This window comes from Sander vitreus, chromosome 13 (genome assembly GCF_031162955.1).
Source record: "Sander vitreus isolate 19-12246 chromosome 13, sanVit1, whole genome shotgun sequence".
Lineage (NCBI taxonomy): Eukaryota > Metazoa > Chordata > Actinopteri > Perciformes > Percidae > Sander > Sander vitreus.
Window position 1 is genome coordinate 21,095,844 of NC_135867.1, and position 25,292 is coordinate 21,121,135.

General features: G+C 37.8%; 1 protein-coding gene across 5 annotated transcripts; it reads left to right on the forward strand.

The window, feature by feature from the left end:
- The first annotated feature begins 3,123 nt into the window (after positions 1-3,123).
- kcnip1b (Kv channel interacting protein 1 b) lies at positions 3,124-24,999 on the forward strand. 5 transcript variants are annotated; one of them, XM_078266496.1, is made up of 9 exons: positions 3,124-3,282; positions 3,710-4,004; positions 19,567-19,691; positions 20,553-20,622; positions 20,716-20,786; positions 21,966-22,073; positions 22,160-22,264; positions 22,677-22,744; positions 23,429-24,999. In XM_078266496.1, exons 2-9 carry the CDS (start codon positions 3,917-3,919, stop codon positions 23,439-23,441), a joined length of 648 nt encoding a protein of 215 aa, XP_078122622.1. In that variant the 5' UTR covers positions 3,124-3,282; positions 3,710-3,916; the 3' UTR covers positions 23,442-24,999. The 5 variants fall into 5 exon arrangements, with proteins under 5 accessions (XP_078122622.1, XP_078122619.1, XP_078122620.1 ...); XM_078266493.1 differs by having other exon boundaries at positions 22,677-22,739; XM_078266494.1 differs by having other exon boundaries at positions 3,124-3,279; positions 22,677-22,739.
- The last annotated feature ends 293 nt before the right edge of the window (positions 25,000-25,292 follow it).

Sequence of the window (25,292 nt, forward strand, 5' to 3'; positions counted from 1 at the left end):
AACAAATGTTACAGATACACTTCACGTAAGTTCAAATTGCAACTTTCAGCCACAAAACAATAACTTGTTCCCTAATAGGATAAAACCTACTGTCAAAGATTATGAAAAGCTTTTGTGTTACAGCCAAGACACTTTTGCAAATTACTGTATGTGTTTTTGTGGGCAAGTATGCATTTGTGTGTGTGGGCGTGAGTTTGTGCGTGGGTCGTGATAAAGCAGCTGCTGGCTTTGCCTCACACTGCCAGATATCCATGACCTCCTACTGTTCCTGTAACTTCTCATCCTTCCATGTTGACTGCCAAACTCCTGTCTAAATATCCAGAAGCAGGTTCGTCTGAGCATGCTAATTGTGGGGCCTTGGGAGACCAAAATCTGTATCTGAGTGTAGGAGGTGATGCTGCTGCATGGCTCAGTGGCTGCCTGCACCCAGCAGCAGTTTTAACTGTCAGTAATGAACTGCCAACCCTGAGGAAATGGAAAATCTAAGGCTTCACCAACATTATGCAAATGAATATGAAATGAACATAAGGTCTGACTTATAAAGCAAAGGAAGTCAATGTCATTAAAAATGTGTAGCATGTATTTTTTATGAACTCTCAACCATTTTCTTCTTGATTCTTCTACTCAAGAAATTGCCTTCACTATGGCAACATTATCTTTTTCAAACAAGTGCCAAGATATTTTTTGAAAGTTTATTTATTAATATCTTCATATCACCATGGACACTGATATTTTTCATGTAACTGAGTTTTTTTTTTAGTATTTTCTCATGATGATCACACATATGGTAAGGTATTGCTGCCAACATGATTTGAAAAAAAGTTTAAAGCTCTATTGCGTAACTTTTTGTGCGATCACAGAAGGCTTGTATCATGTGGACGCGCCGACAGTTTTGTCGTCATTACTTAGAAATCCTCATGTGGGGGAAACAGAAACTACACGCTATAGCTTTAATGCTAAGAAGAAACATTGTGTTATAAAAGGCACCAATAGACTGTCACAATCAATCTCAGCATACATCTGGAAACATTTTTTTAGTTAGGTAAATCATGTTTGTGGGCGACCCAGTGACCCAATGATCAGTTTTGGTTAGTTTATTGCTATGTAAAACGCTACATGGTATAGTAAGTAAAGGCTCTGGGGTTGTGATGGAGGGGTTCCTTAAATAACTTCACAGTGCCATGAAGAGATGAACCCAGAAGTGATCCAGAAATTACACCAGTGAATCAAGTGTGTTGACATTGCTATGCCTGCTAATGGTCTCCAGTACGGTGCCAGGGCAAATGCACTACAATGGTCCAACACACTTCCATTAGGAGAAGCGTGTATTGATACTTTTACTTAAGGCTCTGAGTACTTACGCTGCTTTAAATCCATACAAATCTAATGTAACTTCTGCTGACAAATTCTATGTGGAGTATGCCACCAAAAGTGATGAATAATTCAACATGTCTGTCTTTTTAGGGTGGTCAGCAATTCACTGCACTACCTCCTTTAACCCACTTCACAATAAAGCGTAATAAAAAGTATCTTGGTGAAAGCCCATTGTGACAAACTATGATAAAAGTAGAGTCAATAGGTTGATACTGTGAAAAAAAGACTGTTTTTGTTAAAATCACAACTACTACACTATTAACTATTGATATCCCGCACATACAATTACATAAAATACAATTATCTTTTTGACACTGGTTAGCACTGGGCTGCTATTTTTACTCTGCCACTCTGTGAGTAAAGTGCTCCTCTCCTGGGATCTAAACAGGATTGTGCGAACAACCACCTCAAGTCACGAAAGCGATGGTCTTCCTTTTGCTGTTTAAAAAGTGACATTTAGGATAGAGTTACTGTAGGCTAGGGACCTACTAAAATGCAAAGGTAAATGTGACTGGGAGGAGATAAATAGAATCTATAAGCATTAAATATAGACAAGACAGAGGATGAGAGGGAGAAAATAGACAGAGGAAGCACTGCGTCATGCTCTCCTCGAGCAGTTCCACAGTTCATTGAAGTGAGAAACAAAAAGCCCCACAAGCAAACCACAGGCTTACATAACCTGTTTCAGAGTCATTTCGTGATGGACTGCTTGCATATATGTGAATTTGGCACAGACCTTTTGGTTCTGTGTCAGCAATGATAGCTTCTCATTTCTAGTGGGTGCCCGATCCCCATAGTGACAGAAATATGCATTGGGGATTACAGATGTACTTACACTACCTGCCATAGGCTGTACAGATAATAGTGATGAGGGTGTTTAATATTGCTGTAAACAGCCATTCTTCCAGGATAGCCTCTGTTCCACAATGTTTTCAAGATCCACCTCTTGTTTTCAGCCAAAAAGCAGAAACTTGCTGTGTACAGTAATTATATGTGTGTATTTTGTAATTTTAACAGAGGGTATCCATAGTTTGACACAAGAGAAACTTACTGTGATCAACAGTTTCTTCAGGAAAAAGTTCCTAATCATTTGTGATATGGCTGTTGGCACATCAAACAAAAATGAATAGTTGATGTAATTCCAAATAAACTATAATTTCCATTTTAATATGACAACAGGCACAGTATTTTTTAAATGTTGACAACACTTAGAGGTATATAGAAGAGGTTTGGCGTGCAATTTCTACCGGTTATGTGACGTTCTGATAGAGAAAATCTCACAGAAAGTACAGTGAAGCCCTTTAGGTCTTATCGATAAGGCAGACAAAGATTTACTGATTTAATACAGACTGTATCCCTGATGTTTCACTATAAGCTGTGATATGACCTCTTGCAAAAAGACATTGTAAGATGTGTGAATTTCACAGTAAAATGCTGTAGGTGCTATGAATGAGTCTCATTGTTTTATTTAAAGCATGTTCTATCACAATGGGGAGAAGATGTTGTAATAGTTCATAAATACTTGACTAAATGTATTTGCCACAATGATCTGGGATCTAGCCTTTTAAACCATGAACCACCAACTTAAATCCCCTTTTTTTACACCATTTACTGGATCATGCAACTGCGTAGGCTCTAAAAAACGGAAGAAGAAAGAACATTAGCCAGACAGAGCGAGGGAACACAAATGCAAGACAGGAGGAGGGAGCATAGAGGAGGGAGGGCGGATACGCACTGGCTGCTCTCCGCAGTACAGATCTGCGGAGAGCACCAGAGCAGAGCTCCTCCACAGACCACAGCCGCAGGGCACGCACTGCAGCTCAGAGGAAAACCTCACATAGAAATATACGCTGGAGGAGAAACTGCTACCTCTCAAGACAGAAGACAAGACAAAAAGGAGAAGAGGTGGTGAGAAAAACTTGAGCTTTTCAGCTTTTTCTTGGAAGAACAGAACTTCCAGGGCAAACAGCTCTTCACATTCTACTTTTGGAGTCCATTTAATAATTTATCTTCTGCCTCATTTTGGTCTGTGAAACACAACTTTGCCTTTGTAAAAGTTTGACATACAGGTCTGAATTTTTATTTCCAAATCAGCATTTCTGCCCATCTGGCTCTTTTGGCAATTCTAGCACTGTTTTAATATTTGTGTGTAGGTGTTTGGTTCTTTGGGTGTTTAAGCATCCATTTCTGACTGACCTCAGTGAATAATAGTTGAATTAACAGGTACTTAGGTGTAACTGTGTGGAAGACAAAATACATTTTGTTCTCAAGCTACACTACAAGCTTAATTTGGCAGGTAAATTATTAGTTCTCATTTATACTTTTTTTCTCCAAGGATCCGCTTCAAGGACCTAAAATGTCTGATCACAGACACTACTGAGGCAGATTATTCTTTGCAATAAGGATCACTCCCCACGCTATAGCAAAATCTCCTGAAAGGACATTGTGGAGACACTTGCAAGCTCAAACCTTTCCTCTCCATATATTGGAAGTTTTGTTCTCTGGTGAAGCCATCTGCCCCTGCCTCTACCTAAACCTCAGGATGGCTGGCTGTACCTGCCGCTGCAGGCAAGGCTTGCTCAAACTAATGCAGTCCCTGCAGAGATTGGTCTCAGGAACCCTCACAAAAGGTATTGTGGCGTTTTACTCTAATACAGATGCACTCACTACATATTTCACTCAGATGTGCATTAACACAGTTCATGACTTTTTTTCATCTCAATTATATCATCAGTATTCTCATGAATGGGTTTATTTGATATTGTACGACAACTTATGATTCATATGATAGCTTACAAAGTTACAATGACCAGGGTCACATGACCGTTGAGTTTAGCTACAAAAAGGTAACTGTGGTGCGGGTACCGGTCACAGTGTAGTGATGGTCATGACAGAAAAAAAACTGGTTCAAACATCAGCCCCGTTAAGTAGGACATTCACACAAAACACCTCTTTATAAGCCCATAATGTGCCGAGCTTTCTTTTCCTAATAGATTCCATTAGACATGGCAGTATTGAGTTGTGTGTTATGTAGCTGCAGCAGCCATGGCTCAAGGCCAAGATTCAACTTCCACATCGGCCAAAGTAAAGTCTATCAACAGTCATGTGTTCTGTCAAAAGTTTCCTTGAGAAAAACACTGGCTATGCTTTACAAGTCTAAGTCAGTAAGAGGTTTAACTCACAACATTTGAATATGAACACTCTTTACCTCTTATTTGATTGTAAGATGTGAGAATGCAACACAAGTCTTGATTTAAAAGAGCTTCTGTTGCCACTCAGAAGATTTGTGTAACTGAGTTTGAACTGCTGATCAAGATAAACATTTTTTGAGTTTTGGACACTGGAATAATATGTAACAGAGGTGCACAATTCAGAAAATGCCACGATTCACAGTATGTAGATGTAGTTACTTTTCCCATGTGATTGCAGTAGACAAATTTTTTCGATTTTTGGAACGCTATTAATTTATTTTGAATCGATAGAGCTTGAATATGAATCAATTTTTTTTTGCACACCCCTAATATGCAATAACTTTTTCCGACTTTCCTCTAATTTTTGCTTTTCTTCTTGTGAAATACTGGATGTGTCAGGGTTGTAGGCTTGGACCCAAATGCAGGAAGGCGAGGAGAGTGCAGCAGTTTCAAATAATAGTAATTTAATAAGAACACAAAAAGACTTACAAATGTAAGCAGGGCAGGTGAGCAGAACCAAAAACACAGGAACGCGAAAAGAAACGAGGAAAAATCCAGGAGAACAGAAAGCACAGAGAACTGACAACGAGTGACAAATGACAATCCACCAACAACAGTCACAGAAAGCACAGGGACTAAATACACAAGGTAATGAGGAAACGAGGGACAGGTGACACTAGGGTTGGGGAACAGGTGAAACACATCAGACAATCACAAGGGCGGGAAAACCAAAAGACAGGAAGTAAACACCAAAAGACTAGGGAGAAAAGACAGACTTCAAATTAAAACAGGAAATGGGAAAACCAACAGAAAACATGAAACCAACTAAACAAAGAAACTTGACACAGGGACTGCATGTGACAGGATGTTTTCACTGTGGGTTTTAAAAAAAAAAATTCACTATTTGGTTGAACTGTTCACAATTCCTGTATATGCTAAGGCCATAACCTGTAATGAGAAGTCATAAGTAGACCTTGCTTCTTTTTAAGGGGTCACAAGCCAAATAAGTTGGAAACCTCTGAGTCGAGAGACCAGCATTGTATATCAGTTTGCATCATTGCTACTATAATTCAACTTATAGATAAATAAAGGGTTAATTAACATTGCCATTCTAAGTTAAGTAAGTCCTATTTCAAAATTATTTGCTAAGTTTTTATTTTGTCATATTTCTTTTTCACCTTTAAACACTTTTAGCATTTTTAACATGTGCAAACGAGCAGGTAAATCTGAGATTTTGGTATGGTTTATGTTGTTTTAATGTTACAATGCACATTTGTTTTCAGGACACTGTCATCAAGGATGTTAAAAAAAGGGTTTGTTGGCTTTGCCTGTGGGGTACCTTTTACTTGCATTGATGACGTTGTGTACAGTATGCGTCATCCGTACACACACCCCTTAGGGCAACCGTTGCGATACACTCTCAACCCCTTGTCATGTTCATCCTCTTGGTGTTAAAAGCCCTGGCTCTCGCTCTCCTCCTGACCTCCATCATCCTGTAGTTGAAAGTGACTTTTTTTAACCTTAATAGCAAAAAACTAATGCTGAGTCACCAAGTCAGAGTGCAGCTGCAAGTCAAGATAAACTATTTGTGCAATGCTTCATTTAAACTCTCAATGTGACTCTCACATTGTGTATGTTTTTTTTCTGCATCATTTGTCTCCTCTAATACAAATGTAGTCTCCAGATGCTTATTTTCAAATCAGCAATATTTGGATAGTTTTACTCTACCGCTCCTTGGTATGCATATCCACTGCCAGGAATCGATTTGTTAGTCTTGTTTTTTTTCCATTTTCAAAAGTAGCAAGCTATTTGTAAAAACTCAATCTAATAGCTGGTAGCTTGTATAATGCTGTATTCTATTTAGGCATTTATACAGTTTCTGTCATGAATGTGCAATTGGCAGGAACAACAATAGTGCTGCTTACCATATGAAGCAGAATCCATCCAATTTTGATTTACCTTCATAATGACAAAACTCTTACAGACTACTTATGCCTTGTTACCTGGGTAGTTCGAACACTGTTAAAATCAACCTAACCTCAACAACACCTAAAGTATATGCATAGTTTTATGGTATTCCTTCGATATAAAGAAAACTAACAAGTACTGCGGTTTGTACAGCTTTAAAGAAATGTAATGAAACCTGCTGAGAATGAAACGACGTGTTCTAAAGTTGTGGCTTTGTCATCTTCTGTGCTATTCTAGAAATAATACAGCCTACTTACAGTATGGCCGCATGGGTTGACAATCTAGGTCATGCGATGCAGCCACATGTCTGTAGTGTCTAATAACAGAGACTGTGTGAACTATCCATTCTTTGATATAACACATTAATATGCGAACAATTCCAAATCTACTTTTACAGCACGATGGTTAATCTCCAATTGGTTGAACTAATTACCAAAGTAAAAAAAAATAAAAATGCAGAAAAAGCCTGACTTTCAGACGTTGTTCTGTGTCTTGTGTTAACCTATAGCTACTGTATATTTTGCATTATGAAGTGGCTTTTTGGCAATTTTTTTAGCAGCATAAGAGCTTGAAAGTGACTGTCTCATGCCAAAAACAATATCATATCCAGAGCACAAATAAGTCATCTGTGTGCACAATTTAGTAAGCACAAATTACTTATTCGAAAGCATGGATTGAGGTTTTTTTTCCATGACGCCTCCTGGGCTCCGGTCATTATTTGTAGAGGCCAGTGATCTTGTCCTCTGCATCCTCGAAGGACTAGCAATATATGAACTGGAGTGTGAGTTCTATTGAACATCTAGTCCCTTGACATGTTGCCTCTGTGCATATTTGCTGCTTCTACTCAAATGTTCTTTTATGCTTTGCTGATTGCAGCACACGGTACTGACCTTAGTTACTTAAGGTTGAGATGCTTGTGCATTGGGCAGCACAGGGCCTGTGTCTTCTTTTAACTCCATAATTGAATATCACTGAGTTAATTAGGGTGCCTCTAGACAAAATACTGAGTTTTAAATTGTTTCAACTGGAAATTGATTATATCACTTCAACCCACAGTGGGGTATTTTTTTAATGTTTTTTTTATGCTATTGTGAGAGAAAAGTGTTTGGTGAATAGCTTTCTAATTTAGCACAACACTTGGTGTAATGTATGTGTGTTTCAAAGTGTGAATTATGCAATATCAGCTCCTCCTTGTGATATCAACATGCCCAAGCTTTTATATACACATTTCAAAGGGGTGGACACACTAACACACATTAACAGATTGCATCACATATTGTACATATGTTCCCGTTATTGTATCCATGTAAATTTTAAGGAAGGTTCTTATATTTTTTTTTAACCAAATAGGGACTGAGAGCTCCATTTACCTCATGCAAGGCTATAAATGTCAACTAATTTTAGTGGCCATGTGAAACAGTGGTATGCAGCATGGAAAACAATACATAATCTTTGGGTATGATAACATATAAGACATATTCAAGACATATGAGAATGGTCTTGCTTTGTAGGTTTATAGCACGTGAGACAATAGTCTTGTCTTGTAGTTGCGTTACAGATTGAAACCTTTCTCTGCATAATTCACTGAAAGAGGATCTTCGGAGCAATGGCATGCTATCATTTGCATGGAAGAAGGCATGGTAATATGCACACACATGCATATTCAGCTTCACACACGCAAGCATGTCAAGTAGACTAATATAATGTAAGTCCCTCATCTCCAGCACACACGTATCTCCAGTAGTTTGTTATTTTTGCTTATTGTTAAGCATATTTGCCTGCACACACTTATAGATGCAGATAGTGTAATGAACCATAAAACTATGCCCGCTCACCTTTAAAATGTTCTACTTATAATGGCAGCAGCATGTATATTCATTTTCAGACCTTTAAACATTGCACCCTGGAGTGTTAGTTAGGGTTGGGTGGAGATATGCCTTGAGGGACATTTATTCTTAGGTCCCCATTAGTGGCTAATGTACTTTATACTCTTGTTTCATATAGTTTTGCTTATAAAAATAGTTCTGTTGTAATCTGTACGGCCGCAAAAAATATATATATATTTCAATTTTGATATCCTAAATAAGCAACTGTTGCTTAATTTCTTTATGACAGACAACAACATTATCAAGGCATGCATGCAAAGCTCTTGCTGTCCTTTGACTGATAATGTGTCTGGCTTTTTAAGTGTACAGGTGTATTTGTATTGTAGATTGGAAAACTAAATATAATGAATAATTCATAGTTAGCATTGGGAGCTATATGAGCCACTGAGAAAATAGTGTCAACACTATTACCCCTAACTCAGGTATTAATATTTACATATGTCAAGTGTCTGACAAAACTAAGCTAACATGAAAAAAAAGTGTGAATAGCTTATGGTGGCTAATCTTAGAAAGTTTGAGGTAAATACTGCATCACGGACTGTACAGAGTCAGTTCACTGACTTTATGACTCTCCTCCGCTTGTGCAACTGTTGCATTTTAGTTAAATGCTAAAAAAGTAGTTTAGGATTTAGCATTATCCCATTATTGTCATTTGTAGCCACAGAAGCCACTGTTCAGTTATATAAGCTGTGTCTCAATGTTGATACTTCGATACCACTTAGTACACTTCCATTCAATACACTGTGTACACATTTACTTACTTGCATAGTCTGACAGGGTGGTGTTGTCTAGAATCTCTTCTTCTTCTTCTTCTTCTTCTTCTTCTTCTTCTTCTTCTTCTTCTTTTTCTTCTTTTTCTTCTTCTTCTTTAATGGTGAATTGCAACCAGGCGGAATATTACCGCCATCTATTGTTGGCTCTCAAAATAGTTTCTCACTTGAATTTTTTTTGTTTCTTGCTTGTGTGTGCCCCGTGTTTCACATGAGATGGAGATTACGCTGCCGAGGTATTAGTTCAGTGTTTCCCGGAGCAACCGCAACCGCTGCAGCTTCATCATCTGCCATTTTCACAAGTTTTGTAGTCCCTCCCCTTCCGCTATACATAGACAAGATGGTATCCATTGAGGGTGAGAAGTGTCCAGCGTTCCACACTCAACTTTTGAGACTTTATGAGTACAGCATTCGGACGCACTGCATTTTGCCATACTTGTCAGTGTGAACGCACTTATGCACTCAAATTAGCTGATGTAAATGAGACATTTTGCTTTAAAGAATTATGCTGAGACCAAAATGGTGATTATTTCAATGTGTTTGCCTTTACTGTACTAATCTGCATGTTCTTGTGTTTCGCACTGAGTCAGGTTCTATTAGAAATAGTAGGAGTGTAGCTGAAGACAGAAACCCTCTCATCCGGCCCCATGCTGCACCTGTCCCTCGCTATTACAAGTCACATGTGTCCTCTAAGTGCATAACCTTGCAGCAAGAGTCACATCCTCCCCCACTGCGGGGACAGATTCAGATCTCTGGCCCGTGTACTTCTACCAAAGCTCCACAATGACCAAAACAAATGGCAGAATTACCCAGCATTACCCTGCATTTGTGAACTTTTCTCGCCAAAGACTCTCTTCCTTCTCCTCCCATTCTCTATCACATTTTCTGTGGCTGTAAAACGAGTGGATCGGAGCCGACAGTGTGTGTTTCTGCTTTTAATTTTTTACATCACCTCACTACACACTTTTATGTAACCGTCTTCTTCTATATTTATCCCTTGCCTCCTCTGAGTGTTTCATTCTCCACATTAATTCTCTCCAGCCTAATTTTTTTTACTATCTGATATATTACTTCTAGAATCATCAGTTAATGGACACGTATTTGGTGCAGTGAACAGTATATTGGAGGTTGGGTGATGTGTAATAGGTTGTAGTTCTGAATGCTCATATGTTTAACTAATTTTTGCTCATACTGTATTAAGTCAAGAGCAAAATGAGCTTGCAATGGAGACCCAAACTGATGAGAGTATCAGGACAAACTGTACTCTGCTGCCACCTGTTGTTCAAAGAGTAACACCACAACATAACAAAAGAGTAGTTGTATATTTTCATGGGAAGATTTGTTGAGTTTTAAGGGCACTGAACAGTGTGGAAGAAAACAGGACTCCAGGCTCCCCACTTTTGTAATATTTAATTAAAACTTAAAATTCCTGAAGTCAACATAGTTTGATATTCATTTTATATATAAAATGTTTGCTACAATATGCTTTTTAAATAACCAAGATATGGTAGGTACATTATTCAAATACCAAATTACTAATTAAGAAAGCAGGCAAATATTTGGACTGTGACTATTTGTATTATTTTCCAATTACTCACCTAAATTGGTTTACTAATAACCAAGGTTACCTAAGGCCAAATGCTGTATTCAAATTGCTTGTTTGTCTGAATAGTGAAAAAGACCCCAAACTATCAAATTTAGAATTATATGAAAACATGAAAAGCAGCATTCAGCAGTTTTTGTTTTGTTTTACTTGAGAAGTAACTTTTTTACTTTTAAAACCACATTTTCACCAAATACAGTAGGCCTTTATTTGTGAATGTTAACATCAATGTAAACTGTCAATACAGGTCATTCCAAAAATGGCCCTTTCTCTGCATAAAGGTTACAGAGAGGTACTATACTATTCTCAACACCGGTGCAGTATATCCATAGTCCATGTGTTAAACCGGATACACATTCAGTTACACTGATACATCTTGTAGGCCTTTTCCCTTCATCAAAAACATATTTGTCTTATCTTAAAGCACAACCAGTTAGTTACAGTCTATGATATGGATTATAGGATAAGATAATATAAGATATGATATGATAAGATAAGATGCAAAAATAAAGATTGCAAATGTAAAAGTATATGACAATAAGAAAAGGTGCACATCCAAAACAATATACACAATGCCAAGACCAGGTTAACATGCAAGTGAAAGAGGAATGTTGAGGTGGAGAAGAGAGATGAAATAATTAAATGATGATCGCTCTTGCATAACGAGACTAGAGAACCACTTAGTAGGTCGGAAACTGCCATCTCATGTCAAAACAGAGATTGCAGTTTCCTCAATATCAAAAGTGCCTTTTGTAACATCCTTCCTCTCACAAATTTAATTTGTTGAGCATGACAAAAGTGCCTTATGTCATCACATTTAAAGAACAGTTTCAGTCAGATATGGGAAAATCTAACTGAGTGAAAAGGAAAAACATGCATCTTTTGATTATTATGGGTATGAATTGGCCTATTGACATACAGAGGAGTATGTGTTGATTTGATCTTGATTCTTCCTTCTATAGGTCTTCTACCTTTTGTACGGTGCCTTTAAAACGTTTGTGAGTGGTGAGTCCTGCCTGTTGGTGGTGGTGAGCTGAGTCGTGTTGATCGGGAACTGCTTAAAAAATAATGAGGAGATTATGGGGTCTGACAGCAGTGCAGTGTCACGGAGCGGGATAATATGCTGCATAAAGGCAGTTCCAGATGGCAAACATCTGTCATGGGGATTACAACGGTTTACTTATAGTTTTCAATCTCCATCTGCAAGTGTTTGTAATGTCTTTGTGTGTTTGTGTGTCAGGGGGCTCATTTATTTGTGCAAGTGGACAGGAACGATTGTCTAAACATCTGTGATATCACTTATAATTTTCATATGCTTCCTGTTCCAAGATGAGCTGTGCTGATTTTTCCAAGATGGAATAAATCTTTGGGGAAATCCCTGCATGAAATGCATAAGTGTAAGAGGTAACTTTTTATTTTGGTGTGGCAGTATTTTAATGGAGGAAATTGGGATGCAAAAAGGAAAAGGTAAAGGTAGGACACCTAGCGTGAGAGAGGTGTACATTTCTCAAAATTATGCATGACTTTATGTTTAATTAATCAGTGCATGTTAAGTTCTTACCTCAGCTCCACCTGGGCAATCGCAGGACTGCCCTCAGCAAAACGTATGCATGCGCACACACACACACACACACACACACACACACACACACACATTAATGTGAATACCAACAACCTGCATACTGTAGTTATGTGCAGTCTTCTGCTATTCAAACCGCATTTGAACCAAATTCTTTAAACTATGAGAGGTTTTCAATGAAGCCCCCCACACACACACACACACAGAAAGAGTAAGGCACAGAGAGCAGAGCATTTCTGGTCTGCAGCCAGTGGAATATTTAAAAAGACATTCACTCAGTGGCTTTCCACATACCAACGCAATCACTTTTTAAATAATCTTTCTTTAGAGTAAATCTATGTGAATTTTGATCTTTGGCTGAATCCTACTGAGAATCAATGCCCGTATGTGTCACATGACATATCAAATCCTAAAACAGACTATAGTAATATCCTGTTTAAGACATATTTCACTCATTAGCTGCATTTACTACAGGGAATAAAAAGCACTTATACTGTAATACACACTTACTTCTGCTTCCAACAACCTTGTTTGATTTTTAATGCGTATGCTCTTCCCTTGCTTGTAGGGACATTAACATTACTCACTCCCAGTGTGTTCCTTCCCCTAATGCGCACAGTCTAATTGAATCTAACTGGAAGCTACTACATTAGTATTAATTGACACCATTAAACACTCAGATTTTCTTGTTTGTATCACAGTAAAAATAGATCAGTAAATCTCTTTTGTCCTTTGCGACCAACCGACCCCCCCCCACCCACACACACACACACACACACACACACACACACACACACACACACACTCCTTAGTCACTACACTTTGCACATCTACCTGCATCTACACCTGCCCATTGCACATGCACATGCACATGTTTCTGTATTTATTGTTTATTTCATATTCATGTTTAATATGTCTGTTTGTTTGTTTATGTATGCACCAACCACCAAGGCAAATTCCTCGTAAGTGTATAGACCTGATTCTGAATCTGATTAGAATCAGAGAGAGGGGAAAGGTCTAGCCATGTTACTGTGTTAAATCAAAACACACACACACACACACACACACACACACACACACACACACACACACACACACACACACACACACACAAGTGAGCTTCAAAGCTAACATGTACGTATCTCCATGCTCATTATGGTACAGGGAGAAGAGCACTAATTTAAAGTAAAGTGCAATCTGTAAAGAACAGGAATCTGTCACCTTGAAATGCATGTCTTTCACCTGCTACCATTCACTTGTGAGTAGTGCTATTACGGAGTACTGCATCGGTTCAGCACTCCACAACAACATGAGGGCATGAGGAGGCATGAGCTAGAAATAGGGGAAAGGCTGACAGATGAGTAGAATCAGGCACAGAACGGAGGGAGTGGCGCAGAAAGGCAGGAGCAGCTTGTGTCTGTGTTTAAAGAGAGAAATCAGAAATCCAAGACAATCAGCTCAAAAAATAGACTCGTCCCTCAGTAACAGATCTGAAACCAGTGAGAGGAATCAACAGGGGCAAAGCCACTTTAAGATTCAAAGCTGTGGAGGCAGATCACAACGACAGACTGACAAAATCGTGAAATCAATAGAGGACTATTACTCTTTGGGTTGTTTGCCAAGGCTGGTTTCCACGGTGACAACATGGGTGCAGTGGTGGGCACTTTGACCATGCAAACCAAGCAGAGGAGACCATCCAGAGGTAGGTCAACATTAGTCAGAAAAAAAGATGGAGAGAAGACAAAAGAGCAACAGAATACTAGACTAAAGTGAGATAGTGAGCAGATCTAACTCACACACAGAAAGAAAGCATTCAGATAACAATTTGTAATTCATAACGTAATGTGTTATCATAACGTTTTAAGTGTTGCACACATTCACATTTAACATACACAACAACATGTGTATGTTGGTCCTAATTCTGTGGAGTGACTATAAATTATTGAAGAAGGAAGTCAGTCAGAAAACAGCAAATATAGACCGGCTAATGCATTTACCAAATCTTACTTACATGTAGTCAAAAATATACATGTAAAGTACATTAACTGATAGCATTGATGCAATTTTTTACATAAGTATGGAAAAACAGAAAAAAGAATAGCTATTTTATAAATACAAATGTAGAAATACTGACTCAAGGAAGTGGTAACAAAATGTGTGAGGTATCAAGCGAAAAGAAGTGCCAGGCATAACTGTGTGGTCACGATAGGGGGATTACAATGCGCCATGAAGTAGGATGTCCTTGAAAATAACTAGAGAGGCCAGACTCTATGACTCTACGTGTGTTCTGTGGGGATGATCGTTGAATGTGTGTGTGAGTGAGTGAGTAAGTGAAAGAGAGAGGGGGAGAGGGTTCAGGCGAGAGCGTGTGAATTAAAAGGCAGCTCACATATCGTACCTCTCCCTGGCCTTATGCTTGAGATCCTCGTTGTCATGGAGACTGGGTTGTGGGGGAGAGTGTGAACAATACTCAAGCAGGATGAATGACAAAATTATAGCAGCGTGAAACAGAGATAAAATAGATGAACCAGCAAACAAAGCAATTACTCTCTGTCAGTAGACGGAGCACCTAACAAGACATGGCATTTGTTTTTACAAAGATGAGATGGAATATTTTGTCCTAGTTCTAATAAAAAGCCTTTCAAAAGCCTTTGAATAAAATGCAGGGGAAATGCTCAGAGGTCATCCTGTTTTTTTTTTACACTCCATTAAAGTATGTCTTGCATAGCAAGCTGTGCAGAGGATATACGATGAGACAAGATCAGACTTTATTGATCCTCAGGAGGGTATCACAGAAACAGGGCAGAGGTTTGGCAAAGCTGTTTAAAAATACATTAAGTCTGAGTCAGAAAGCTAAGTATTTATAATAGGATATTGTAGACCACACAACATACAGTGAATGTGCCGTGTATGTGCAGAAGCAGCCAAAAATCTTTCTCAAAAACACGCCAGATATCTCTGTCTGGAGGATTTGCTGTTTGTGTCACTGGCCACCAGCCATTCTATATGTCACCAGTGTGATGGATACAGCTGAATTGTCTGCTTTGTCAAGAATCATAATACAAGCACAGACAAAGGTCACAGCATAGACTGAAGGTTTGAAGCAACAGCTTCTGTCATTCCATGAAATGAATGTAAAATATAGTCAAATAAAATAGAAAGTAGGCTAATTGCTGTCATTCTGAAATAGGCTTATGTGTAGTTAGAAATATAGGAATATGTTTGGCGTTATGGGAAATACACTTATCTAGCAGATAGTTAGATGAGAAGATTGATTGAACGTTACCAGCTAGCATCCAATTAGCTTAGCTTAGCACAAAGACTGAAAGCAAGGGGAAACAGCTGGCCTGGCTCTGTCCACAGTCAAAATCACCATGGCAGCAAAGCTCACTAATTATAACTTTATATCTCCTTTGTTCCATTCGGATATGGAACTGTAAAAATGACACTTTGTGGTTTCACAGATGTGTTTTTTATGTGCCTGACTAATTCTTTGGTAGGCGCATTGACTTCCTGGAGTTTTGTCATCACTGTGAGGTTGCAAGGCAACAAACATGGACTCCAGTAAGTTACTGGATTATACAAACAAACAAGATATAACCTGGTAATTAGTGAGTTTTAGAGGTGTAGGTAGATTTTGTTACCTTTGGACGGAGGCAGGCTAGCTGTTTCCCCTCTTTCCAATCTTAATGCTATGCTATGCTATGTTATGCTATGCTATGCTATGCTAAAATAAGATAAGATACACCTTTATTGATCCCCTGTGGGAAAATTAGCTTGTTGCAGCAGTACAATAGAAACAACAGAAATAAATACAGATAAGTATAGAAAGTAACATAAAAAAAGAGGTACAAAAACTAAAATAGAATAGAATAAAATAGAAAGCAATTTGATAAAGTGAGAGTGGTGTGAGTCAACCCGTCTATGGAAACATGGTACACCAGACTGATATGGTTAAGTAACGGAACTCAAGTGTTTGTCTGTATTACTGTAATATAATAGATGTCATATTAACATAACATGTAACATATTAACATAATATAGTATTATATGTACTATTATGATATAGTGAGGGAACGAGACATAGTAAAAGGTGCAGTATAGTGTATAGTATATTACAACAATATAACATATATATATATATATATATATATATATATATATATATATATATATATATATATATATATACTAGAGTATAGTGAACAATATAGCATAGTGTATACTATAGTATAACATAGTGTAAGATTGTAATATGTTTTATAATACGACAGAATAGAATATCAGTATAATATATGGTGTCATGTAATATAATATGGTGTAGTGTGATATCACACACACACAACAGTATGGCAGCAGAGAGACAATGGAGGGAAAGGTGAGATGAGAGTTTTGAGTGGAGAAATGACTCTGTATGTGATCTTATAGTCTGTGGTTCACATTGCTGTTCACAACAACCTCTGACTGTAGAATTATATTTACTCTGAGAGCAAGAAAACATATAAGTGTACGTCCCAAAATTTTACAGGAGATACAGTTGGGAAATGTGACATGATTGAAACTTTTTTTAGGCATTTTTAACACTTGGGCTTGTGTATATACTGGCCTGAAGCTGCTGCAGCAGTTGTCATTAATAGTATGACAGAGCTGCGGGCTGTCTATGAAATCGCCATCTGACACGCACCTATAATTATCTCCGTAACTTCATCATGTAACACTTCCCTGCCATGCTAATGAATGTTTATGTACAGAGCAGCTGTTGCACCATTTGCATCAAGACTCCTGCCTTGCATATAAGCATCAATATTGGGAATGTTGGTACAGAGTCTGCAGCATTTATGTGGCTGAATCTTGTAAGAGTAAATCTCTTAGTTTTATATATTTATAAGAGTAAATCTCTTAGTTTTATATACATATAAAACTAAGAGATTTACATATTTATATATATATATATCATTATATATGACAAATGATCAGATTACCATATATATATATATATATATATATATATGGTAATCTGATCATCTGATCATTTGTCATCTGGTGAGATTCATATTATCAATATGTGTTTTAAACCCCCAGGCAGTAGCATTTGCTATTAAACCCCAAATTCTAAATCAATATTCCTTCATTATGTTTGTTTTTCATTATATCCCATTTGTCTTATTTATGTCCTCCCAACATATTGTGTTATCATATACTGCCACGTGTTGTTTCCTTTTCTCACATTTCTTTTTACACTGCCATCTCCTTTCTCTCTTCCCATTTCTCCATGTCCCCCACCTTCCCAAATCAACACATCTGCCTGTTTCATTTTGTCATCCTCATTTCATTTCATCCGTTTCTGATCACACATCGCATTTGCAGAAAAGCAGCACAAACACACAGTGTACAGAACAGCAAACCAAGGCCTTTTGTTGTTTTGTTGTCATGTGATCAGAGGGAAGATAAATGTACAAATTGTGTTTGACACGTCTTTTTTAATCAGTTGATCCAGTGTACGCACCACTGTTCACTTTCATCCTTTGTATCTATCCCCATGACAACAAGCGTCAGGGAGAGGAGCTGTAAGGAAGATGGAGCGAAGGTTGAGAGAAAGCAATACATAACCATACTAATATGGTCAGCTGATAACTGACAGTAAATATTTCACACTAGTTCATTATTCCGTCAAAACCTTGACGGAATAGTGCCTAAAAAGGGGCTGTCTCAGATAATGACAATTTTACACTAAATTGCTAAAACAAGCTGTCATCTATCTGGGTTATTCCTATAGTTTTTGGTGTATGTGGAAGACCTTTTTCAAACTCATATTTTGATTAATATATTTTTAAATTAGCATAGAGCTAATAGGAAAGCCTCAAATACTGTATCTAACCTACATACAGTATTTGTAAGCCTGGTTTGATCTCAATAAACACACTGATAGTTGAGACCTTTTTGCATAGATTGAAACTGAAATATAATACAAACAGGCTCTAAATAAAGATGAGTCAATGATAAAAGTAGAATCAATTATTCTTGTACAAAGATCAAATGCAGCTAATTAGCGCTTACTTTCAACACTTATCTTCACATACAGATGATGCCTCATCGAATTCCTAAATGGCGGATGACCAACAGGATATTTGATATTTAATTCAAATTAAGATCGCCTTTGGCAGGTGATGCATGAAATTAGATACAGTTTCAGCGTGAGGCCTAATCTTTCACCGCTGCTGAGTGGGTTGAAATGAATGAGTCATCGCTGTCATCCAAAAAGCAGACGTATTATATTCATTTTACTGTAATCTCCTTTTCTTTAAGACTGAGCCAATCGATGCTGACACAGCTTGTAAGCTTGTTTGGAGGTGCATGTGAGCATCATTAATTTGGTTAACTTTTAATGGGGAATTTGGTAGGATATAACAGGGTTTTGATTTTTGTGTTGAAAAGATTCTTCCAAGTATATATCATATAATATAATTTGGTTTCTGTAAAAGCAAAATATGTTGCTTATATCACAGGTTCCAGTTGGGATATAAAAGTAACCAAGTTTACAGAGACCATCATGTGTAAATAGGCTGTATTGCCACGCAAATATAAGGCTACTTTAGGTTTTATTTCTTCAGCATTTTTTCTGAGTGTCTGCCTCTGCCAATGAATGCAATAAAGACTTCCAGAGCAAACTATACATGGCTGTTTTCTCTTGGATGTTTGCTCATGTTTGAGAACTCATTGGTGTGTGGATGCCCTCTAGCTGGAGACAGTCACAGCAACAAACACTTCGCCACAGCAGGACCAGAACTCTTCACATCATTAACCACCAATAGTCTCCACAGCAACCAATACTGAGCACCATGTCGCCATTAAAATCACTAAGTCCTAAGGGGGAAATCTATTTGTCAAGTACATGTAGTTCTTCTCATCCCTTTCTCTCTTTTTACATGTCATTCTCTTTTGGCCTTATTATTCTGCTGCTTCACTTGCTTTCCCCATGAGCGCTCTTTTCTGCCATCTAATCATATTTTTGATATCTTTTTTCCCGACTTAACATTCTTAAGCTTTGCTGAGTTGTCTCTTTCCTGTGTATTACAGTTTTCATCTTTCTAAAGACTGGGAAGAGCCTGTGTTAAACATGGATTATAAAGTCTTGACATGATTCTGTGTAATAAACATTTCTTTTTGTCTTTTTCTCTCTCTCTCGTCCCTGTAGATAGAACAGATGAGGAGGTAGAGATGGCGACGGTGTGCTACAGGCCAGAGGGTCTTGACCAGTTGGAAGCCCAAACTAACTTCAGCAAACAGGAGCTGCAGATCCTCTATCGTGGTTTCAAGAATGTAATAACACACCTTCTGATTTTATTATTAGATTACTTTGGTGCGTTCCAGATACTTCAAACATTAACGATTTAGATCACCCTAAAGAAAATTCCGTTTAACCCTATCTAGCCATGAAGATTGTTTCTATTTACACAAGACAAAGAGTCTACAGCCATGCTACCAGCTATATGAGGCTGTGTAGGCTCCTTAGGCACAGCAGTGCTGTAAGTGAAATGCTAATGTTAGTATACTAACACTCACAATGACAATGCTAACATGCTGATGTTTCACTGGTAGACTATAGGCACATGTTTACCATAGTCACCATCTTAGTTTAGTGTATTAGCATGCTAGCTTTTGCCAGTAAGCACAAAACACATTCTGAGAGTAATGCGAATGTTGAAGTTTTTTGCGAGAATTTTGTCATAAACTTGTATTTTGCACAAAATAAAATGTTGGTAACAAGAACAAGATATAATCCATTCAATAATTGTTGAGATATAAGTTAAGATAAGTGATGGACCGACAAACCGACAAATCCACAGAGCCATAATGCTAGCAGAAATTCAGCAGCAATGTTACTTCACGGAAACTATCTTTAGCTCATGTATCCCAAACTAAAGACGTTGCAATGAACAATTCGGCTTCTGAGAACCATTTATGTTCTGCTAAAAGTAAAAAAACAACAACATATTGTTAACTGTGAATTGTGTGTCAGTTGTATCTTTGGTTTTATTATGAAACAAATGTTAGCATGCTAATAATGCTGGCTAATAGTGGCTAGCCTACTTTAGGGACATGGTCATGACTGACACAGTTCTAGTGAGTTCTTCCAATAAACAGGATGTGTAGAGTATAATTAATCTTTTCTTTCCACAGGAATGTCCAAGTGGTGTTGTAAATGAGGACACATTTAAACACATTTACGCACAGTTCTTTCCTCATGGAGGTAAATTGCAATGTTTTTGAATCTCTTTCACTGTGCTCTGTGAAGCTTTTTGAGAATATGAGACCTTACACTTTCATTTTCATTGTGTTGCAGATGTAAGCATGTATGCCCATTATCTTTTCAATGCATTCGACACTACAAACAATGGCTCCATTAAGTTTAAGGTCAGTCATCCTCCTTTGTAAATGCATTTTGTCTAAAATATTACTATAGGGGCTTTCCGACCGGAGGGATTTTTGCAGTTCTTAGAACTAAACATTCCTAGAACACTTTTTTCGTCGTGTTCCGACAGGAAATATTTGCGGATTTTTAAGTTCCTCTGGCCACAGTAGCATACTTTTTTAGCTCCTACTTCAGAGCAGGGTCTTTTCCCTTTTCCCTTTTCCTAGGTGTACTTGATTGGTCAAACTTATAAGTCACGCCCACTGCCAACTCGGAACTTGCAGACAGAGCAACAACCAACAACGGGACATTTTTAACAATTTTCACCATCTTATTTATCATTAAATTCACTTCTGACAACGTTTTAGGCCAGAAATTAACTGTTTAGATTTCGAATATAGGCAGTCTTGCGAAAATTGATGCCGAATTGACAATTTGCTTCAAAGTTTTCGGAGTTGAGAAGCTCCATGAAGTGAGGCGACAGCCAGCAAGCGCCTGCCCCGGCCTCTAGCTTGTCGCTCGGCCAGTCATGCTCAGACACCTCGCTGTAAACTGGAGGTCTCTCAGACCGCTCTCGTAAATAAGAGACTTTCATTTCGCCGTTGACGGTTCGTTTGTTTAAATATCACAACACATGTCCATCATAAGATTAACGGGAACCTGTGGTTAACTGTCTTTTCGGAGTTAAACTCCACAAGTGTGTCCTGCGGCTCGCCGGCCGTCTCACACACACACATGTCCACAGCGCAGCAGGCAGAGGCGGGGTCTGTTCCGAGTATAATAAAGCCCCGTCTGTGTTGAGCAAAACATTACGTGAATTACTACGAGAATGGACGGAATGCGGAACTCGGAAAAGTGGACTGATGCGGAGGTGCAGGCACTGCTGGCCATGTACGGCCTCCTCCATGCTGCTTTGTTGTTGTTGTATGTGGCGCTAAGGTCTAGTGACGATGCTATAAAGACCGTTGCCGTGCTTGCGTCACTCCATTACCCCTCCTACCAGTCCCTATGGCCACTTGGCCAGTGGGAATGCAAACGGAAAAAAAGATTTTGGGGAGAGTAGTTCTTAGAACTGCTTAGAAGTGTACTTTTCCTCTAAAAAGTACAAGTATTATCTGGTCGGAAAGCACCTATTGATGCTTTCAGAATCTAACTTTGTTTTAATATTCTGTTTTTATTAGGACTTTGTAATGGGTTTGTCTACACTGCTGCGAGGAACACTGAGAGAAAAGCTTGAGTGGACGTTTCACCTTTATGATATTAACAAAGATGGCTACATAAACAGAGAGGTGAGACTGCGCTGTCACTATGTCTACAGTGTTAGTGTGTCATCTAAAGTCTGTCTTGCTACAGTGTGAATTTTCTCCTCTCCCAGGAAATGACTGAGATTGTGAGAGCCATTTATGACATGATGGGCAAGTACACATACCCTGCACTAAAGGGAGATGTCCCGCAGCAGCATGTGGATGCCTTTTTCCAGGTGAATTTCTAACATAAGTCTAAAGTCAACATTTTTGTTAACAGTGTTGTGTGTGCACAGCATGAGGGGAAACAATGTCACACTTAATGTCCTTGTAATACCCCAGTAGCTTCTCAAATAAACCTCTCTGGTTTTATTGAGACACTTTGCATATGGGTTACAAGTTTTCCGGTAAGGTTTACAAAGTTTTAGAACATAAGCAATTGCAGTCAGTATTCTTTTTTTTTTAACTCTTATTCTCCATATGGTGTTCTATACTGCAGTTTGCTACAGTTTCTGTACGCTAATATTGTTACAACATAAGCTCACAATTAACACATTTCCACAACACAATTGTCAAACATTTGCCTCTATTTGATACTGAGCCACATTATAATTTAGTAATAATAAAGTTTTGTTTTTGTTTTTACAGAAAATGGATAAAAACAAAGATGGAGTGCTGACTTTGGAGGAGTTTATTATAGCCTGCCAGGAGGTACAGTATGTATTGTTCATCTATTGACTATTTCTATATTTAATTATCATAAATATGTAATATGTATGAAGTTTAAATTAAATATATAAAAGTGCATCAATATACAGTTACTTAAATATGTTATATGCATGTAGAAATAAAAAAAGAAATTGAGCACGGAAGTTTATTCTTGACTTTTGGGAAACAATATGTAATATTTAATCGAAGCACAAAGGTTATCTTACTAGCTTTTTGAGCTGTCTTCCTCAATGAAGACCATGAGATGCAGATTTAAAATTTTGCAAAACACAAAATTAAGATATACTTCATAAAAATTTAATAATTAAAAAATGTATGCATATAACAGTGACAGTTAGCAAGCAAATAATGCATGTAGATATGTATGTAGGTTCACCACACGTTCAAAAAAGTTCACATAAATGAACAAAGTCTAAATGAGGGCCATACACACATGCAGGAAAATGTACTTAAACATCACAAAGATAATAAACTTAAAGCATCCAAACATCAGTATGCCTACAGTTTTTGAGCACACAAAAATATTTATTATGTGCAAAGACAAATTATGTTATATCTGGAATCTGCCTCAAGCAGCCTATACAGCCCATACATTACTACATACAGGGGTTCTGTACATTGCTAGTAAATTGCATCATTCTGCCCTGATTACTTGTCTTCTTTCTCCACAGGACGAAATCATGATGAGATCCATGCAGCTGTTTGAAAACGTGATGTAGATCAAGATGAGATGATGGAAATCAAAGACATGGAAAACGAGAGGACTTGGTGTGAGTGTGTGTGTGTGTGTGTGTGTGTGTGTGTGTGTGTGTGTGTGTGTGTGTGTGTGTGTGTGTGTGTGTGTGTGTGTTAGATATGTGCAAAACATCCAGTCTCTCCTCTTCTTTCCATCGTTTCAGCTCTGGTCTGGATACAGTCAGATTCCCTCACAATGACTTGAATGATGAGACTGGACTGGAATACGTTTAGCCTTCCTGCAGAGTTTTCCCACACAATACAAACTGACTGATGTGACAGACTTGGATGAAAAAGACATTGCTCTCAGTCCTGTCTAGAAGATTGGTCTGTTAGAGATAAAGATGATCCTACACTGCAAGGCTGCACCAGACCAGCAAAGAGCTATTGTTCAACCAGAAGAGCTTTTTTGTTTTGTTGCCATAAGATGTTCTTTTTTGCCAAAATTTAATTGCATGCTTTTGCAAGAGGTTTTGATTCATCTCTTAACATGTGTCAGATTTGTTATGGGAATTTGGCCATAAGGATTTTTATATAACTCATGCATCACTGTTGCAGTGACAACTGTACTTTTGTGTTGACCTGGTTGTCACTTTCCTGTGGAGTCTGTATGGTGCTTGTTGTTTAGAGTCTAAAACGTACCATAGAAAGTCAAATAATTTGGAACCAGTACATTTTATGGGTCTGATATTGTGCGGGTATGTGCTTGTCTTTTTTATGTTAAAACTTAGGTTTTAGTAAAAACAAATAAGGAACTGAATCTTTTTTTTATATTTTCACCTGCTGCTTTACTTCTTGTGGTCAAATCGCTGCTTTGTCAAAAATGTAAAATTAAAAAAAATTTAAAAAAGTGCAAACATTTTGAATTTCATGATGAATGAAGATGATGAGTAATAAATCAGGAAGAGGCTTGTTATCATCAAACCAATATCTTTATTTGCACAGATGACAGGAAGTCAAAGTTTAACACAAAGATATCGACAATAATGACAGTAAAATGTTTGTATGGTCCAAACTTATTGCTCAAACTCATAGGTATGTAACTAATTATACAAGAAATGACATACCTATAAGGGAAAAACTGGAGTCAAATTCCTTGTATGAGAAAGTTTCTAAATCTTACAGGGAAATTACACTAAATGTCAGCTTTGGAATGTGATATTTTGATGACACAGAGGACAGCTCCATCTGTATTAGTGAACATTTGGCACTGTGTCCTCCATCTAAACCAAATGTGTGATGTTACACTGACAGGTACAGGTAAGGACAGAACAGGGTGACTCCTGCAGTTGCTTGCAGCATGTTTTCTGTGAGTCAGGGTGTGTTTGAAAAAACTCACTAAGATAAGCACTAACATATTCATCAACGTTCTTTTTGCTGTCAGTGGAGCAGCTCTTGTGTGGTACATCAGTGTCACATTTCTGCTATCTTGGTTTGTAACAGTTATTAAATCTCACAAGCAAAAAATGTATTCTAAGCCATAAGAATAAATATATAACTTCTTAAATTGAGTGGCTCTACTTTACTGTCGTTTGTGTGTGTGTGTGTGTGTGTGTGTGTGTGTGTGTGGGGGGGGCTTCATAAAAAACCTCTCTTGGTTTAAAAAATTCATAGACTGCCATTTTTTCAATGGCTTTACAGCTATCTTGTTTCTTTAAAGTTGCATTGCACCTCCTTTGTTAGAGTTGTAAAAAGAGCAAAAGCCATGTGAAAGGAGTACGTGGCATCATCTAGCAAAACTACAAAAAAGATTTATGATGTATTACATCATGAGTTTCTGAGCCTAAATTCTGTTGTCTT

Excerpts from the sequence above, each read along its gene's own strand:
- kcnip1b (XM_078266493.1), top strand. The coding sequence starts at position 3,917 with ATGGCTGGCTGTACCTGCCGCTGCAGGCAAGGCTTGCTCAAACTAATG. Across the intron at positions 19,692-20,552 it reads TCTATCGTGGTTTCAAGAAT|GAATGTCCAAGTGGTGTTGT; the intron begins GTAATAACACAC and ends TTCTTTCCACAG. Across the intron at positions 20,787-21,965 it reads ATGGCTCCATTAAGTTTAAG|GACTTTGTAATGGGTTTGTC; the intron begins GTCAGTCATCCT and ends TGTTTTTATTAG.